The sequence below is a fragment of the Neomonachus schauinslandi genome, chromosome 1 (genome assembly GCF_002201575.2).
Source record: "Neomonachus schauinslandi chromosome 1, ASM220157v2, whole genome shotgun sequence".
Lineage (NCBI taxonomy): Eukaryota > Metazoa > Chordata > Mammalia > Carnivora > Phocidae > Neomonachus > Neomonachus schauinslandi.
In genome coordinates, this window is record NC_058403.1 from 124,763,898 (window position 1) to 124,784,653 (window position 20,756).

Sequence of the window (20,756 nt, forward strand, 5' to 3'; positions counted from 1 at the left end):
TAAAGGCGCATTCTGCCATTCCTAGATGATCCTAAATTTTGAGCAGTTTTTGGACAACTAGAGTTTATTCCAGCAGACATTGGTGTGGAGCCCCTTTTCCAAAGAAGTACCAAGTGTTTCAAGTTCTTGGCTTTTTGTCCACCCATCTTACATTCCTACAAAGGTTTTAAACTAAATGAAGCTGTCTGGAAAAGTGGACACAACTAGCAAGTGTGGAAGAGAGAGTCATTCTGGTTAGTTTTAGAAGAAAATGAAATTTGTGGTTTCTTAGCTTCAACAGCTCTACTTTTAAGGAGCAAATGTGACACAGACTCCTAGTGCCTGACTTCAGTGTTCTGGATTTTACTCTTGGTTCACTATTTTACTAGGTAGAGCTGGGATGTGGATCTTAGCTCTGCCACTCTTTCTCTCTTTTTCTCTCTCTTGTTGCATTGATCAGAAGCTTTATAAATTATTACTACATTTTCACTGTTGATATACAAATTAGTCTTTTTCTTCATATAGATCAAGCTTCTGAAATTCAGGTGACAATGATGCTCACTGAAAGTTGTAAGCTACGAGGTCTTCATCACAGGTGAGAGAAGAAACCACCCAGCACTTAAGTGTTAATAAGCATGGTAACATTGTATGCTACATTTTTATTTTAAGAACGTTGTGATATGTTCTGAATTGAAAGCTTTTTGGAATAGCTTTTTTTTTTTTTAAGAATATTAAAGTGAAATGCGTGCCTAGTGCACAAAATTTAAAAATGCAGTGAAGTATAAAGAAGAAAATAAAACAGAGTATGTAAGTCCACATCTGGATAAACATAGCTAAGCTTTCAAGAGAGTTTTTACATATTTGTATGCGTATTTTCCTTTAAAAAATAGGATAGTGATATATACTAAAAAATATCTGCTATGAAATTTTTTAACAAAGGATACCAAAAACAAGCATAATTAACACCAGTAATCCCGTCTCCTAAATTCAGTGATAGTGAACATTTTGTCTTTTTTGTTTGGTGTTTGTGTATATGTCTATTATCTATCCAGATGATACATAGATACTTATGAGGGTAGAAATATTTTAAGGTAAAATGGATATCTCAACACTTTCAACACTTTCAATTCATTTCCAACATGTAATTCCACACGCCCCATGACGATGTTTTCTTAAATAATCGTTAACACCATTATTATCTTTAATAAGGTTAATAGGCTTTTTGATATAACAAAACAATGTACCTAACTCTTCATAGAAGTAACTATGAATTCATGTCCACATTTAAAAAAGATATGTAGCAGCTGATTGAATGGATGTACTATGTTTTATATTTAACCAGTGTCTTATTAGTCATAGTATAATTTTAAAAAAATACTGGTAGTTCTGTATAAAGAACTTTTTTTTAAAAAAAGCTTGATTATAAGTCCTCTTCACAGAGCTATAACGAAAGCTTCTACCTTCTGAGACAGAAAGGGCTTAAATATAGTATTGCACTATGCAGCAGTATCAGTAATGGGGCAAGGTCTTCGTTTTTTGTTTTTTTTTTTAACAGCTTGTAAAGTCAGTTTCGTTTGTATGCCTATTGCAGATTTGGTTGCGTATATTTACAAAAATGGGACAGTGACCATCCCTGTTGGAAGATATTTATGGACTTCTGGGGAAAAAAAACACATGAAAAAGTGATGCATGCAAAAGGCAGCATGCATTTTAATTTCTGGGTACTTTGAGCAGTTACTTGGGTTCTGCCAAAAAATAAGATGACTATGCAGAGTTCTATTTTGAATGTCATTTATACTTTTGTTCACATTTGAAAGAATTTGAGAACCTAAAAAGAAGGCAGCAGTTGTAAGATTAATAAAATGGTAATGAAAATCAAACTGAGTTTTATGGCATTGTGATGGTGGAAGAGAAAACAAATAAGCCAACAATGAAGACACAAATATTTTTGCTGTGATTGAACATAAAACATCTCTTAGCTTCTGGGCAGTCAGGCTTGAGGAACCATTAAAAGTTGATAAATCTCAGTATTAGAAGAGAAACAAACATAAATATTCCTTGGGGGAGGAAAAAAGGTTTTCTAGTTTCAAATTGTGAGGCAGCTGCCTCATTAAGCTTATAATCTACTTGGGACATTGATTAATATAACTGAACAGATAAACTTTGTAGTTTCACTGAGTATAAAAAATCCCAGGGACCTTTGAAAAAATTGAACACACAGTACTGAGCGATGGAAGATGTCCCATTGAAGGGTTAAAGTCAAGTGGTTGAAGACAGTTATCTTCCATGGCCTGATTCAATCCAAGTGTAGAACTTACAGAGGAATGGATGGCTACTCATTCCTGAGACTGTATTTTCTAAAAAACACATTTTGTTTCCTCTGAGTAACAAAATAAGAATTGGTTAATGGTCATTTGGAAATGTCCTTCTTGGCAGTATTGGAAATGCTTGATGTTCTCTTATGCTGACACTAGGGGGAAGAGTCAAAAGTGTTTAATACTAGTATGTAATGTTAATCTAGTACTTTGGTACCTACCTGGTATTCTTACCCTGGTAGAAGGTCTGCACCACTTCAGCACAGGAGTGGGAGACTGGACAAATCCACACAAAGCCAGGATTTTCCTAAGAAGCAGTTTTATATCCATTGTAGCCCAAAGATGGTTTGGCTGGAAAAATGTTCAGAACAAGTATTTGGAGCATTTTTCATGTGGCTTTTCAGCTGTAGTGTTTTCCAGCCAGCATCCTATCAGGATGAATTAGCAGCCCCAAGACACCCTTAGGTGATGGAATTCCACATGCTAAATGGGGTTGATACTGGACATTCAGTGATTGGGGAAAGTCTTCTAGAGGCAAATTGTGTAGCTTAGTCATAGTTAATTGTTCTTCCTGGCTATACAGTAATACCAGGACTCCTAGGTTTTTTGCTTTTTGTTTTTTTAAGTAGGTGCCACACCCATTGTGGAGCCCAATGCAAGGCTTGACCCTGAGATCAAGACATGAGCTGAAATCAAGTGTTGGATGCTTAACTGACTGAGGCACTCAGGAGCCCAGGACTCCTAATTTTTAATGAGCAAAACATATTGTCAATATGTAGAAAGTACATTATTGTTCTTTACACTCATTGTTGCAGGTTTTTTCACTTTTAAGGGGACTAGGGCCTACCATGCTTTTCTTTCTGACCCCTGGTGTTATGGCTGTGTCTATGCATTTATTTGTTCATTGGCTTATTCTTTTTTTATTTTGTTTTATTTATTTATTTGACAGAGAGTGAGATAGCGAGAGCAGTAACACAAGCAGGTGGAGTGGGAGAGGGTGAAGCTAGCTTCCCACTGAGCAGGGAGCCCGATGTGGGGCTCGATCCGAGGACTCTGGGATCATGACCTGAGCTGAAGGCAGACGCATAACGACTGAGCCACCCAGGCGCCCCTCATTCGCTTATTCTAATTCATGAAGTGCCAATTTTGCACTTGCAACTCTGCTAGGCCTGAGGGATAAAAATGAACTTAATGAGCTTCAGTGTTCATATTACAGAACTTAGCAAGCAAACAAAATACACTCAGTAAGAAATGATGCCTTGTTTCAGAATTTAACTTTTTAGAACTGGTTGTGGTGTATAATTCCACATGCAAAACATGTTTACTTCGTGTTTTAACATTCCACAAGTAAGAATTGTAAAGTGTTGAAATATTTTAAAGCATTTTGAAAGTTTTTATTCCTTTTTCCACTGGAATTTGTGAGAATAATTTTTACTGTAAGTTAAAATAGCTGTAGAAATAAAATTTATTTTAATTGTAACTTAATTTAATGACATCAGAAGTGCTTCATAACAGAGTGCTCTTGAGTTATTTCTCCTTGTAGTTTGGCTCTCCACTGGCCCAAGCTGCCTGATGGCGACCTTCTTAACACTGAGTGCCTCCCAGCTCTCCCTCTGTAAGCACACTGGGCAAGACTGAGAACTAGATGCAGTTCTTGTCTCATGTCCCCACAAAACTTTCCCTTCCTCTGCCTTGTTCTTGTCTACAGCACCAGTTTCTGCTTTCATCCATTCTTCATCTAGGTCCCAGATCTTCCTCTTTATCCTCCTTTCCTTTATAAAATGGACAGAATGAAGACCAGCCATTTTGTACCTTAAAACATCTTCATGCGGCTTGTTACCTCTTCTGGAGGGCTTTTAATGATTTGATCTCAAAAAGCACTAAAATACCTTTAACTCTGTTCAGTGGATTTCAGACATGAGGAGAGGAGCAGAGGAGTAATTTTGGGGAGGGGGGTTTGAGAGATCGGGTAACTCCATTACTTCTAAAATCATGGTGTGCTCAGTTAAACCTGAATGCAGACCTGCTGTAGTCATTTTAGTGTGCATGCGACTTGGTGTGAAAAGAGGCTCTGTCACTTCCCTTGTATTCTTTCTTGCTCTCCTGGGAGGGCATATCCATTGGTCCAGGGGAAAGCACAAGGGTTTCTGGAATCAGATGAAGCTTTGAATTTTTTTCTCCATGCACTTGTTGTTTGTCCTTGGCAGATTATCTAACCTCTCTCTGTATGGGTTTCCTCACAAAGTGGGACTAATCATCACTGGCACTGTTAGACTGAAATGCAAGCAGAAGCTGTATGTACTTAGAGGGGTTACCTTGTGCAAGTTTACTCATCTCTGAGTCCTCATTTTCCGCTCCTTGGGGTTAGTGCTTTCCCTTTTAGTAACTCCTGTGCAGCATGAAGGGAGCCCATAGCTTTCACTTGGGCACTGTTGGGCCAGAATTGTGTGACTGTGGTTTTAAAAGAGACACATGCTCAATTGAGACAATTGAGACAATTTAGAAAATCCAGAAACGGCAAGGTAGCAAGCAAGGTAGAAATGATCTAAAGCCCTGCAACTCAAAGACAACAACTTTTAATTCTTGTCCTATTTTTGTGCAGAGTTTTATTAGTTTTTCTCCATGTTTGGAATTATCCTGCAAACATATGTGAATTTTGTACCTTGCTTTCCTATAAGATAAACATTTACTCCTCTTAACATCTTTTTGTGACCATTTAATTGTTATATACTGTCCTGTGATTTGGGTGTACTCTTGTCTTACATTTGCACGTTGAAGTCGTTTGCAACTTTTTGCTATTAATATTGCATTAACTATCCTTGTTCATGTAGCTTTTTAATGTTTAATATTTCCTTATTAAATATCCTTAGAGGCAAAATTTGCTAAGTTAAAGAATAGGAATGTTTTTAAGGCTATGTTACTTGTGTTGTCAGATACTTATTAAATGCTTATTTTTTGTGGCACAAAATACAGAGCATTGGGTATAAAAATAAGAGTTCATGTTAGTTTTTGCATTTTAGAAATTTTTAGCATAGTGGGGAAAATGAGATAATTATGTGTAAAGTTACATAACCTTGGAGAAAATTAAATTATTTCCAAATACCAGTGGAAAGAGGTGTCATTAGGCAATAGGATGAAAGTATTTATGTGTGCCATGGAAATTTAAAGAGAAACAAGAATGTTCCTACGTGCTTTGGCTTTATTCATAACAGCATTTTATGGTTGGTGTGATGCCATGTTAGAGGTATGGAAACTAAGGCCAGGAGAGATAGTCACACAGACTATCTATAAATGGTAAATACAGGATTTAGAAATCAGATTCTAAGTCTCATGTGACCAGCTAAGGATATCTTGGCTGTTGTGGCAGTTGAAGCCTCTTTGAGGTCTTCTTGATGATCATATTCTGGTCCATAGCCTGCATGGGGGTCTTTTTTTTCCTTCTTTAATGTGTTGATGGACTTAAGGGTATGTTATAATACACTCATAATGCGTTAAGTCATTTTTAAATGTCTCTGATTACCCTTTAAGAGTAAAGATTTAGTGTGGCTAGAGTGTGTCTTCAGAGAATCCAGTCCACAGGAAACAACTTTGAGTTTATAGCTTTTCCCTACCAAGAAAGTGCATATGTAGAAAATACTGAAGTCTAGTTTTAAAGGGCATTTGTTAATTTTATTGCATTTTTAAAGGTAATCATGTTTTTAAGTATGTTTGAGATTTTCTTGTTTTGTTTTAGGTTATCTTTATTACTTTTTATTAAAAATAAGCCTTTGAGGTTTTAGATTTCACTTGTCTTTTTCCTGATTTCTTATTATTTTGTAGAAACCTTCTTCCTATTACGCATGTGTGTATAGAAGACGGAGAAAAACCCATGGTGATACTGCCTTACATGAATTGGGGGAACCTTAAATTGTTTTTACGGCAGTGCAAATTAGTAGAGGCCAATAATCCACAGGTGAGAAAAATTTGCCCAGATATCAATTATTTACCAGGAACTTCTGATAGTATCTTTGAAAGTAGATGTTAACCTTCTTGTATATAAACTGTGTAAAAGCCTGCAAAAAGAAACTCAAAATGAGCCAGAAGATAATTATAACCTGTTGATTTAGAGGAAGATGGTTTATGATTCCTGTCTTGAAGGTTGCACTTTACTGATGCTGAAGTTTTTCCTTTTTCTCCATTGTGTGTTTATTTATAATCACCTCAACTCTAACACCATCTCCGTCATTTTCCTGATAACTCTTTGAAGGCACTGGTACTAGATCTCCCTTCTAGGAATGGAAACATACTTGACTGAGTCATTTGGTCCATATTGTATCAAAAGCTGGTGGTGACTGGAAGTCTGGATTATGGAGATAATTGGATCTATTTTTAATATGCTTGGCTGTAAGATGTCAGTCATCTAAGAGTTTCCTTCTCTTCACTGCTTGTGCACATAGCTGTGAAGCATTTGGCTACATTCCAGACGCATGGGTGGTAGTTATCCTAAAGCCTAGCTGTTGTTTTGTTGCCTACTGTAACTTGTAGCCATATTAAGTTTGTTTTAGGGTTTATAATAGTGTACGTACTATGGTTACCAGGAGAAAGTGGATTCAAAGGCTGCATTGAGTACTTGACTTAATATGTCACTATGCTTTGTAAATTGACAGGATTAAAGCCAGGGTTCCAACAAGTTGTTGGAGGCTGTAGCCCATCAGCATCACCTGAGGAAGAGTTTCATTCCTCAGCCCACAAGACTTGTATCCTGGCTCTAAGAGGAATACATCAGTAGTGAGAGCTGTAGACTTCTGTTAGCTAGAAAATGGTCCCCAGAGATCATCTAATAAAAACTATGAGTTTTAAAGAAGAGAACAGGTTACTGAATAGTAAGCACTGGAAATTTTACCTTGAGAGTCATGGAATAAATAATTATTGAGCAGCTACTATATGTGCTGGATGTTGGGGAGCTATACCTGACAGATGAGAGAGGCGGTAAAGTAAATGGTAAGTTATATTACAGAATGGTAAGGCTGTAGTAGATACAAATATTAGGGAGCTATGAGAACATATTCTTGGTCAAGAAGTAGGTTTTTAAAACTCCATGTGTAGGTGTGAAGAAGTATTTTGGGATGGAGTAGGACTGTGGAATAAAATAAGCAGCTGACTGCCATCATCATTTTTGTGCTAACTGCAAACGTCATTTTTTTTTTTTTTTTAAACCACAGGCAATTTCTCAACAAGACCTGGTACACATGGCTATTCAGATTGCCTGTGGAATGAGCTATCTGGCCAGAAGGGAAGTTATCCACAAAGACCTGGCTGCTAGGAACTGTGTGTAGGTGCCATGAGCTCATCATGTCATTTCAGTGGACTGGGGGCTCTCCCCAGGAGTCACAGTGGGCATCGTATGGTATTGAAGAATAACTGTGATCCATATGTTTTAAATACGCCAATTGTATTTGATGTTCATGTCTCTACTTTTCAGCATTGATGACACACTCCAAGTTAAGATCACAGACAATGCCCTCTCCAGAGATTTGTTCCCCATGGACTATCACTGTCTGGGGGACAACGAAAACAGGCCAGTTCGGTGGATGGCTCTGGAAAGTCTGGTTAATAATGAGTTCTCCAGTGCTAGTGATGTGGTAAGTTCTGGAACTCCTGGATATCAGCAGGCTTTATGTTTTAATTTTTTTTCCCTATCTTTTTAAATCTAGTAATTGTTCCCTGAAATGTTTCAATGAGAAAGCAAGCGTAGTTAGCTCCATTCAGTCAGTTTCTGGAAAGAAGCTGTGACCCAAACCATGATCTGTGACTGTGCATAATCACATTTCATCCTCAGAGTAGCCCTGTGAGGGGGCTGTTAACACTATGAAGTAGCTGGACACTAATATCCCAGTTTTAAAGGTGGATATCAAGGCTTAGAGAGGTTTCCATAGCTGATTATTTTTCTTTCTTATTTAAGTCTCAGAATGACCAACTGGTTGCCAGATCATAAAGATTTATTGTTTTCTTCTTTTCAAACAACCTCTTCCAACATTATGACCTGTGTAATATATAATTCCCCAGATGTCACTCTCTTCCCTTTTGTCGGTTTCTGAGTAGTTCTGCCCATCAGAGCAGATCATATAGTGGGATCTTTTATACTTAGTGATGAGTAGTTTCAGAAGCCATGTTTACTTGTGGGTATTTTGCAGATATTTTAAGTTGCTTTTATTTTTTATTTTTTGAATATTTATTTGTCAGGGAGAGAGAGAGCACAAGCAGGTGGAGTAGCAGGCAGAGGGAGAGGGAGAAGCAGGCTCCCTGCTGAGCAAGGAGCCCGATGCCGGGCTGATTCCAGGACCCCGGGATCATGACCCAACCCAAAGGCAGACGCTTAACCAACTGAGCCACCCAGACACCCCTTAAGTTGCTTTTAATTTCTCATTTTTAGTCGGATTTGAAAGATGGATTTATTTTCCTGTCTCTTGCTTATTGTAGTTTATTATTGTAGCTGAATAGCTAGAGATTAGGTGAAACTTGGGCTTATAAGGTCCCACTCTATGACCACTCAACGATGTTAGTGTTTGTTACTTATAAAATCTTATAGATTGTTTGCTTCAAAGTTTCAGTTGTAAAAATCGGGCTTACTATATCATTGTATCTTGTGTCTCATCAATATGTTTTATTTACAGTATAGGGTTACCCTTTTACTTCCAAGTTTGTGTGCTTTAAGGATTACTCTCTTAATATTCTCATTTCCCCAGTGTTATTAGTGTCCTCTGGATGCTATAGCAAATTATTGCAACTTTGGTGGTAAAACAACAGATTTATTTTCACAGTTGAGTTCTGGAGGTCAAATGTCTGATATCAAGGTGTAGGCAGGGCCATGCTCCCTCCAGAGGTCCTAAGGGGGAAACCGTCCTTCTTCCGGCTTCGGGTGGCTGTTAGCATCCTTCATGGCTGCATCTCTCTGCTTCTTGTTCATATCACCTTCTCCTCTGTGTATGTCTGTCTCTTAAAACTCCTGCCTCTCCCTTACGAAGATAATGTGATTGCCTTTAGGACCCATCTATATAATGTAGGATAAGCTTTTTTGAGGGGAGGAAAGGGTTGCATTTTTGTTTTTGATTTTGAGTTTTCTCAAATAATGTGAAAAGAGAAAGCAGAGTTTGATTTTAGGCTACCACATAGCTGCTGTATTGAATATCATTAAGGACCAATTTTACTCTGATTGATATCGTACTAGTTTTGGGGGTTGCCAGATCTTTATTTAGAAGTTCTGAATTATAGCTGGAATTCTTTGCCACTTCTACATTAAGCAAAGCTGTTTTCACAGGGGTGCAGATGAGTTTAACTTTGGTTTTAGCACATAGCTTTAAAACATAGTATCAGTTAAACTAGAACTATATGGTTTTCAAATCTACCCCTTTAGTAGAAAGGCTTACATCTGAATGTTTTTGAATGCAGGAAAGTAAAAGAAACTTTGTTCATTATTTTTTTTTTTTTTAAATCTTACTCTGTTGTTGATTTAAAATATTAAGTCACTCATCTCTTTGGGATCTTTGTATTTTTTTCAGTGGTTGATTTTTGAAATTTATGATTTGGTACTCATTGAAATATAGCATAATTGCCTTAGCAGAAATGAAGGGGCAATTGTGTTGAACCCAAAACTAGTCTAATGGGCAGGAAATAGATGTTTCTTTTTTTTTTTTTTTTTTAATTTTTTTTTAAAGATTTTTTTATTTATTTATTTGAGAGAGAGAGAATGAGAAAGAGAAAGCACATGAGAGGGGGGAGGGTCAGAGGGAGAAGCAGACTCCCCGCCGAGCAGGGAGCCCGACGCGGGACTGGAGCCCGACGCGGGACTTGATCCCGGGACTCCAGGATCATGACCTGGGCCGAAGGCAGTGGCTTAACCAACTGAGCCACCCAGGCGCCCGAAATAGATGTTTCTTAAATGACAAGTATGCCATGTAACTTCAAAAGATTGGGGATTGTTTGATTATTCTCTTAAAAAAATGATTATTCTCTTAGAAAAAGGAATATTGATTGATAGGTAATATTTCAAGGGGATATACAAGATGGCCAGTAATGCTATTTGCTTACACATGGAAGCCCCCAAATTATGCATTGCTTAATTTAATGTATTTGTATATTTCTGTGTAAGGCATTCCATTGTATATTTAAGCAGTAATAGGAATTGTGTTTTACAACATTTATGATTAAATATTTCACAGGAACACCTAAGTGAAAATTAAATTAGATAATACAGTTTCGACCAGTGAGACTAATAATACATCCCTCAGTAATGTGATCTACATCTTTTCAGCCAGGGACACTGTCCTATTAGCTGATAAAATCTGAGTTGAGGATACGTGATTTAGTTAAGCAAATATTTCAAAATTATCCTTAGAATTAGTTACTTTTATGGTTATGGTATTTTAGAAATTTTGCAGGAGTTGACATATTTTATGTTAGAATTTGTTTTCTGTCAGAATGTAGTTGTACTAGATATCTTGTTGCTGCTTGAGCACTTGACAGCTTTATTTTTAAAAAATCTCTGTGAACTTAATGGTGAGCAACTTAACAGGAGACTTACTTTAAAATCATGATTACTTTTAGTGTGTCTTGGCATAAACTTACTTGAAATGTCTGTGTGACCCAAATTCTTCTGGCTATACTTAAAATGTGATGGTGACAGTACCCATTGATTTACATTTAGCATGGTTAACCCCTAAAATGTTCAGATTTTTCTTCTTTATATTCTTAGTAATTCATTTCTTTTAAAGTATATGTACATATATATATATTTTTTTCCCTAAATATCTTGCCTTGGATAATTAAGATTAAAAGGAATAGGAACACTGCTCTGTTTCCTATGACTGTGATACAAATATTAGTGTAAAAATCCATTTTTCAGTTTTCTGGGATTGAATATTTTTGAATTCTTTTTTTTTTTTTTTTTAAGATTTTATTTATTTGAGAGAGAGCACAGAGGGAGACTGAGAGGGAGAAGCAGACTCCTCACTGTGCAGAGAGCCCTACACGGGGCTCGGGGCTCGATCCCAGGACCCTGAGACCATGACCTGAGCCGAAGGCAGATGCTTAACTGACTGAGCCACCCAGGCGCCCCTACTTTTTGAATTCTTACATTAAAACACAAATGTTAAAGATTGTTTTTTAACATTTGTATTGAAAATATATACATATAATCATTATTCTCTGTTCCTGTTTTTCTTTTATAGATGGAGTTGGGGGTTCAAAAACTACACTTAATATGCTACTTTGGGGCTGGGAAACTTTATACATAGTCATATGCAAAATAAGTAATGTAAAGCCACTCTCACCAGTCTACACATGTAAAATACATATTTCAGGTTTAAATGTAACACTTAAGAAATGGTATTACTGCCTTGGAGAGGGCGTTTTCTTTGTCCTTTAAAAGATCCTTAACATTTTTGCATTTTTTTTATAGTTGAAAGTTCTATGTGATTTGTTTGGAAATACATTAATGTGTTCCATCTTAAAAATAATACATTGCATCTCTTGTGTTTTTACAGTTTTTACTGAAAGGATTCAATACTTCAGTATGTCAAGATTCTTATAATGTTAATATCAACTTTTAACTGTTGAACTTAGGAAATATGCACAACTAGATTTTGACTAGTTATAAATCTCTTTTATTATTCCAAGCTATGACATCATCTTAGGCAGTCTTAAGAATTTCTGGATATTGTTTTCATCAGATGTAGATACCACCATAGATTTTTTTCTGTAATTTTCTTTTCTTTATTTGAAAATAGATTTCTTGATTTATATCTTCTTTCAATTATTTAGGCAATTATTGTAGCTAACATAATTCCGCTGTTAAGAAACTACATCCTACTAAGAGACTAAATGCAATCAGGAATGCACAATTAAGTTTCTTTCTTGGTGCTTTTTTGTCTTTACAGTATTACATTGTGTTTAAAAAACATTTTCTTGGGAAAAACAAGTTAAGGAAATGATTTCCATGCTAATCTTATCAGCATGGCTTATAGCAATGAGGAGACTCTTTAAAGTATTTGAACAGTTTTTAGGGTGTAAATTAAAATGTGTTCCTGTGCCTTTACAATATTTATTTTGTGAACATTAAAGATGACCTAGAAGAAGAAGGGAAATCTGCAAAGTTATCCAGATACTGTATCTACAGCAGAGTGCTTCTTACTGCTCTTGTTTGCCCAGTGTCATGGAAAGTCATTGCCACACCCTGAGCAGACTTGAGCAGGAGAAACTCACATTCATAATATACCCATGAAGAGTGGTCTTCTGAACTAATGTGGTATCAAAGAGAAAGGTACAGTTTTCAGAGAATGCTTACTGTTTTTAAAAGTACGGAAAATTTTCTGTTTTATGTTGTTTCTTTCTTGTTAATTTTAGAATAATGCTTAGGTTCCCAGTATTTATTCCTTTCCATTATGGTTGTAAATTTTACACGTCAACAACCTTAGACTTACTTAAACATAAAATTCACATTTTAAGAGGAATAGCATTGTATGGTGACAAATTGTAGCTAACACTTGTGAGCAGAGCATAACGTATAAACTTGTTGAATCACTGTGTTGTACACCTGAAACTAATGTAACATTGTGTGGCAACTATACTTCAATAAAAAATAACTAAATAAATAAAAACTAGCATTAAGAGGAATTGATATAAAGACATTAAGGAAAACCTGGAGAGGTGAAAGGATCATTCAGATATTAAGAAATAAAGATTGAAAGTTTAATGTTATTAACATTAAGAAAATATTTTTTAGTTGTATTTAATATTATTTTAATAGTCCTAGTATTTTCTGGAAAAGAGGAATAAATGGATTTACTTTAGGAATAGTTGTTATATTTTCAGAGGTGGCTGGTTGCTGTCTTGTGATCAGGTATTGCCCTTGATGTATTTTCTGTATTAGGCTCTCCCTAAGAATAGATATTTTCCTCAAGAGATCTTGTGAATATCCCTTTCCCTTTCCTTCCTTTTCCTTATCATACTATTTAACATTACCTTCAAATAGCCTGTGTTCTGATGGAGCAATGTCTAACTAAGCATCTAGTGCAGTAGAGGAAAGTCTCATAAATAGCAGATATATGTGATGGCCTGGTAGGTATCCCATATTGGTTCTTCTCCCTTTCCTGAACACAGATTCTAGGGCAGATTCATAGCAGAAGTGGTCTCTTTTCAATCATGTATGATACTCTGTGCCTAAAGATTGCTGATTTTTGAAGTTGAGTTAGCAACATGTACTAAATTTGACACCTGATATAGTCAGTGCATTTTATATATAGTCATTATATACCGGGGATCATTTGAAGCTGGGATAAAAAAATATTTGCTACAGCGATAATCTGGAGGAGTATTAAGATTTTTAGGTGATAGTTAACCTTGAAGAATTGCTGAAAGATCCACTTTAAGGGTTACTTATATAAATCTATTAATGATATCTTAAATTTTAAGTAGTAGAGCTTTTTTAAAGTAATGTACTCCTTCCTATAGATGTATATTTCAGTTATGGTTATTGAAAAGACCTAGAAACGGGCGCCTGGGTGGCTCAGTTGGTTAAGCGACTGCCTTCGGCTCAGGTCATGATCCTGGAGTCCCAGGATCGAGTCCCGCATCAGGCTCCCTGCTCAGCAGGGAGTCTGCTTCTCCCTCTGACCCTCCTCCCTCTCATGCTCTCTGTCTCTCATTCTCTCTCTCTCAAATAAATAAATAAAATCTTTAAAAAAAAGAAAAAGAAAAGAAAAGACCTAGAAACTATGTCTGAAAATTTAAAATTCATAGGATAATAAAAGCTTCAAAAATTGGATATTTAGGAAGGGATATATACTAATAAAGCCTGTACCTTGTGCACAGTGGATGTCAGTTTTGAAAACTTGTGAAAATCAATGTTAGTAAGTTAAGTGATCTCAAGCTTTCACTGCTAGGAATATTCCTCCATGATATTTTGATCTTCAAATTGAACTGTTTTTTCAAAAAAATTCAATTTAAGGGGTGCCGGGGTGGCTCAGTCGGTTAAGCTTCTGCTTTCAGCTCAGGTCATGAACCCAGGATCCTGGGATCAAGCACGGAGTCAGGCTCCCTGCTCAGCAGGGAGTCTGCTTCTCCATCTCCTTCTGCTTCTCCCCCCAACTTGTGCGCTCTCTCTCTCACTATCTCAAATAAAATCTTCTAAAAAGTTTCAATTTAGTTAACATTTACTGTACTATTAGGTTCAGAGTAGACTTTAGTGATTCATCAGTTGCATACAACACCCAGTGCTCATTATATCAAGTGTCCTCCTTAATGCCCATCACCCAATTACCCCATCCCCTCACCCACCCTCTCCTCTAGCAACCCTCAGTTTGTTTCCTGTAGTTAAGAGTCTCTTAGGATTTGTCTCCCTTTCTGTTTTCATCTTATTTTATTCTTCCTTCCCTTCCCCTATTTCATCTGTTTGGTTTCTTAAATTCCACATATGAGTGAAATCATATGGTATTTGTCTTTCTCTGACTGACTCTTTTTGTTTAGCATAATACTCTATAGTTCCATCCACATTGTTGCAAGTGGAAAGATTTCATTCCTTTTGATAGCTGAGTAATATCCCATTATATATATATACCACATCTTCTTTATCCATTCATCTGTCAATGGACATCTGGGTTCTTTCCATATTTTGGCTACTGTGGACATTGCTGCTATAAACATTGGGGTGCATGTGCCCCTTCAAGTCATTATGTTTGTATCCTTTGGATAAATACCTAGCAGTGCAGTTGCTGGGTCGTAGGGTAGCTCTATTTTTAACTTTTTGAGGAACCTCCATACTGTTTTCCAGAGTGGCTGCACCAGCTTGCATTCCCACCAACAGTGTAGGAGGGTCTCCTTTCTCCACATCCTTGCCAACATCTGTTGTTTCCTGAGTTGTTAATTTTCAAAGTGAACTCTTAATTAAAGGGAGTTGGTAAAGAAAGACCCATACTCCTTCCCCTGGTTTTCAGAGCCTTTGTTTCTTGCCTTATCTTCCCTTTTTAGTTTTATATTTTCCATTGTACATTTCCTTATATTTTGCATTTCATCCAATCTGGAATTCCTGTTGGGTCCAAAGACACAAGGTACTTTTGTGCCCTTTGATTTGGTCTTCTTTGGACCCCCAGAGAATTTTGTACTTACCTAATGGCACCTACCACTGCTGCCTTATATTTTTATGCATAAGTCATTCTTCCCAGAATGGGCAATGGAAGCTCTGTTTTACTTATTTTCCTTTAACAGGTGTTCCATAGTTACAGAATTGAAATGGATATGCATATGTATACATTTTGGGTCATTTATTTTAAGAACATTCACAGCCAGCTATGTTAATCTTATCCCTGGAGAGCTGTGTACTTGAATGTGTAAAAGAATCCTGAAGGGCTCACGTAGACCTCTTGTCCTCTTCATTTCCATGCAGAATCTCATATTTCTCCTTGTCTTACCCTCAGACTTAACTTCAGAGATTCCATGTCTTTTGACTACAGTTGTTATTTATGGGTACATTTATTAATTGACCTTTGTGCCCTGAGGCTCCCCTCTTAACTATCAGATCTATTGCATAGCTGTCTGCTCTGCCTTCCTACCTGGGGCCCATGTTTCTGAAAACTTCAGTGCAGTCTTTGATCTGTACTTTTCTTTAGTTCTGCTTTTGGAGTAAATCTTAAGTCATTGTGACGATATAACACAATTGAAGACAACAGGTAGAATATCTGGTTTGGGGAAAACATGATTTATTTGATATGAGGCATATTGAATTCAAGATGCTAATGGATGGAACGTGGGTCCGGAATTCTGGAAGAACATAGAAGCCGGATATTGGAAATTGGACATCAGCTTCATTAAAGTGGGGATTGAATGAACAGGAGGGTTTGATCCCAGAGGTAGTGAATTTAGAGAGAGAAGAAAGCCAAGGGAAGAATATAGGGAATATGTAGTTTCAGTTAGTGAGAAAAGAAAGATGAACAAAGAATTAAAACAGAAATTGAATGTTGTGTCATAGAAGCCAAGGAAAGAAATAGTTTCAAGGAGACTTTAGTCTATAAACATACTTGCAGTGGTCAGAAAGGATTAGGAAATCATAGAGGGCATTTGAATGAGTGGATTTAGTAAATCATTAAAGGTAGATGTGATTGTTGTGGGCTCGGTGGGAGATGTTAAGGGGGGGGGCAATATGTAGATTACACTTAGAAGAAGTACAGCTATGAAAAAGAGTGAAATGATCTTAGTTTGATAGGATGGCAGGATGAAGAGAGGCTTTATTTTGTTACTTTTCTACTTTGCTTTTTTTGGGGGGGGTGGGTCCGTTTGGTTTGGTTTTTAGGCCAGGGAGAAAGAGATTGGACATGTGGTTTTTGGAGGGGAGGTACAAGAGATGACAGGTGAATGGGCTCAGGAGGCCAGGTTAAAGGTTAAAGGCATGGGAGGAGGAATACCTTTCTTCTCAGATGGGAGTAAAGCAAGAGATAGAAGGAGAGAGAAGATACAGGAGATTCTTGAAGAAGGATCTCTCATTGGGACAACTTCACGTTGCTGAATATATGTGTAATTGGGGTTCACAGAGTGAAAGGGAGGGACAGAAAGAGTAAGAAATACAGACTGAAATGTTTCCACATTTGGTGAAAACTATAAACCCACAGATCTAAGAACTGAACAAACCCCAAATCCAAGAAGCAAGAAGAAACTAAACCATAGTGCATTATAATCAAATTGCTCAAATTAGTGATAAAGAGAAAATCTTAAAAGCAGCCGGGGGAAAAAAACAAAACAAAACATGTTGATACAGAAAGGAACCAAGAAAAGGATGGCAACAAATTTCTCATTGGAAGCCATGCAAGGGCGAGAACAGTTAAACATTTTTAAAGTACTGTAAGAAAAAATCCTGTGAACATAGAATTCTATACCCAGGGAAAATATCTTTGAAAAATGAAAGGGAAATAGACTTTTTTAGAAATACCAAAGCTGAAATAATTGTCATCAGCAAACCCATATTACAAAAAATGTTAAAAAAAAGTCCTTTAGGAACCAACAATACTAGATGGAAATACGGATCTATACAAAGGAACAGAGAGCACCAGAAATGGTAACTATATGCATAAATATATGTTTTTTTCTTATTATTTAAATCTCTTTAAAAGATAATTGAATACATTTCAGTGCCCCCTCTCTCATTGATAAAATAGAAAATCGTTAAGGATTTAGATTTGAATGACAGTATCAACCAACTTGATCTAAATAACTCAGAACACTCCGCCCAACAACAGCAGAATCCATATTCTTTTCAAATGTACATGGAATATTTACTAAGATAGACCGTATTCTGGGCCATAAAGCAAGTCAGTGAATATAAAAAGATTCAATTCATACAAAATAGGGTTTTGTGAACACAATGAAATTAAATTAGAAATCAAAAATAGGAATCTAGAAAATTCCCAAATATTTAGAAACTAAATAATAGACTTCCAAATAACCCATGTGCCAAAGAAGAAATCAAAAGAGAAATTATGAAGTATTTAGAATTGAATAAAAAAATAACAGTATTTCAAAGTTTGGGGGATGCTGCTCAAAGGGGGAATATATATACTATTAAACATCAATATTAGAAAAGTCTCAAATCAGTGACCTAGTTTTTATCTTAAGAAACTAGAAAAAGAGCAAATTAAACTGCAAGTAGGCAGATGAAAAGAAATAATATAGACAGAAGTCAGTGAAATACGAAATAGAAAAACAGTAGAGAAAATCAGTGAAACCAGTGCTTAATTGTGAGAATACTATTTATGATAAATCTCTCACCAGACTAATCAGGAAAAAAGAAATATGTTGCAAATTAACAATGTAGTGAATGAGAAAGGTGATAGCATTACAGATTCTCACAGGTATTTGGTAATAAGATTATGAACAACTTTTTCCCAGTAAATTCAGACACTTAGGTGAAATGGACAAATTCTTTGCAAAATAACTTTCAGAGCTCATTCAAGAAGTAGATGATCTGAATAGCCCTGTATCTGTTAAAGAAACGGAATGTTTAGTTAAAAACCTGCCTGAAAGAGAAAACTCTGGGTCCAGAGTGAGTTTTAGGGCACTGGCATTCCAAACATTTAAGGAGGAAATAATACAAATTCTATACACTCTCTTTCAGAAAATTGAGGAGAATACTTTCTAATTCATTCTATGAGGTCAGCACTACTTTGAAGTAGCACCAGACGGCGAGAAGAAAAGAAAACTATAGATCATTATTCCTCATGATCATAGATGCAAAAATTCTAAACAAAAGTTTAGCAAATAGAATCCAAAGTATAGTTTAAAAATCATATTATGGTCATATAGGCTTTATTCCAAGAATACAAGTTTGTTTTACCATTTGAAAATCAAGCAGTGCAATATACTGTATTAATATACTAAAAAAGAAAAATTATATGATCATCTCAGTAGATGCAGAAGAAGTATTAGGAAAAAATCCTCAATTCATTCCTAATAAAAATTCTCAGCAATATAGGAATAGAAGAGAACTTTCTCAATCTGATAAAGGGCATCTACCAAAACCAAAACACCTATTGCTAACATTATACTTAATTATTAATACTGAATTATTTTACCTAATAAAAGAAAGACAAGGACGCCCACTCTCTATCACTTCTCCTCAGTGTTGTACTTGAGGTTCTAGCCAGTGCACTAAGGCAAGAAAAGGGGGAAAAAAAAAAGAAAAAAAAACAAGGAAAGATTGGATAGGAAAAAGTAAGTATTTGTGGACGACATGATCATCTATGAAGAAAATCCAGTGTGATATACAAAATAGTTACTAAAACTAGTAAGTGAGTTTAAACAGATTCGGATACTAGATCAATGTATAAAAATCAGTTGTATTTCTATATACAAATAATGAAAAATCAGAAATTAAAAGTTTTTTTGGATCATTCTTATTGCATATATTTGACATATAACCTTGTAAATTTAAGGTTACAACATGTTATTTGGATACATTTATATATTGTAATGATTGTTGTGGTGGTATCATGTTATGTAATTATAGTACAATATTATTGTCTATATTTATTATACTATGCATTAGATCACTGTGGCTTATTTATTACTCATTGCAAGTTTGTACCCTTAAACAACATCAGTTTTATCTTCTCGCCCCTCATCCCGTGGTAACCACCATTTTACTCTCTATTTTTCATGAGTTTGACTTTTTTAGATTCTACATATAAATGATATCATATATTACTTGTCTTTGTCTGCTTTATCTCACTTAGCATAATATTCAAGGTCCATCCATACTGTTGCAAATGGCTGGATATCCTTCCTCATGACTGAATAATATTCCGTTGTGCATATACCGCATCTTTGTTATGCATTAATTGGTAGATGGGCATTTAGGTTGTTTCCATATCTTGGCTATTGTGAATAATGCTGCAGTCAACATAGGGGTGCATCTGTCTCTTCAAAATACTGTTTTCATTTCTTTTGGGTATACCTAGTAGTGGAATTACCAGATCGTATGTAGATCTATTTTTAATTTTTTGAGGAACCTCCATATTGTTTTCTTTCCCTAAGTTTTTTAAAAACTTTATAAAAACAGGCACCCGGGTGGCTCAGTCGTTAAGTGTCTGCCTTCGGCTCAGGTCATGATCCCAGGGTCCTGGGATGGAGCCCCTCATCGGGCTCCCTGCTCAGCGGGGAGGCTGCTTCTCCTTCTCCCACTCCCCCTGCTTGTTTTCCTTCTCTCGCTTTGTCTCTCTCTGTCAAATAAGTAAATAAAATCTTTATTAAAAAAATAAAAACATAAAAGCATCCAAAAATATGAAATTCTTAGGACACAAAAATGTGAAATATCTACATAATGAAAACTATAACACATTATTGAGAGAAATTAAAGGCCTTTATAAATGGAGAGCTATTAAGATATTAAGATGTTAGTTTTCTCCAAATTGATCTATAGATTTTAACATAGTCCCAAAGAAAATATTTGCAGGCTTTTAATTTTTGGGGTAGAAATTGACAGATTGAGTCTAAAATTGATATGGAAGTGCAGAGGATCTATAATAGCCAAAACAGCTTTGAGAAAAAAGAAGTTGGAGGTCTGATTAAAAATTACACTAATCAAGACAGTGTAATGTTGGCATGAAGGTAGACCAGTTAAACAACAGAATACCTAAAAGTTGACTCACATACGTATGGACAATTAATTTGCAAAAAAGTGCAAAGGCAATTTGGTGGAGAAAGGATTATCTTTTAAACAGTCCTAGAGCAGTTGGATATCCAACAAAAAAATGAACTTTGATCCAAACCTTGCTACACATATACAAAAATTAACTCAAAATAGATCAAAGATTTGAATGTAAAATCTAAAACTATAGCACTTTTGGAAGAGAACAAAGAAGAAAATCCTTTGGAAATTTGTGTTAAGCAAAGATTTCTTAGGACACCAAATCAAGATCCCTGGAAGAACAAAACAGGCTGTCA

The 20,756-nt window shown here is 35.9% G+C and overlaps 1 protein-coding gene across 1 annotated transcript in view; it reads left to right on the forward strand.

The window, feature by feature from the left end:
* The window catches only part of RYK (receptor like tyrosine kinase), a 94,152-nt gene that overhangs the window by 64,720 nt on the left and 8,676 nt on the right, over positions 1–20,756 (forward strand). The window contains exons 11-14 of the mRNA XM_044912562.1: positions 505–574; positions 6,114–6,246; positions 7,496–7,605; positions 7,756–7,915. Of these exons, the coding sequence (XP_044768497.1) occupies positions 505–574; positions 6,114–6,246; positions 7,496–7,605; positions 7,756–7,915 (473 nt within the window). The remainder of the gene's footprint in view (positions 1–504; positions 575–6,113; positions 6,247–7,495; positions 7,606–7,755; positions 7,916–20,756) is intronic.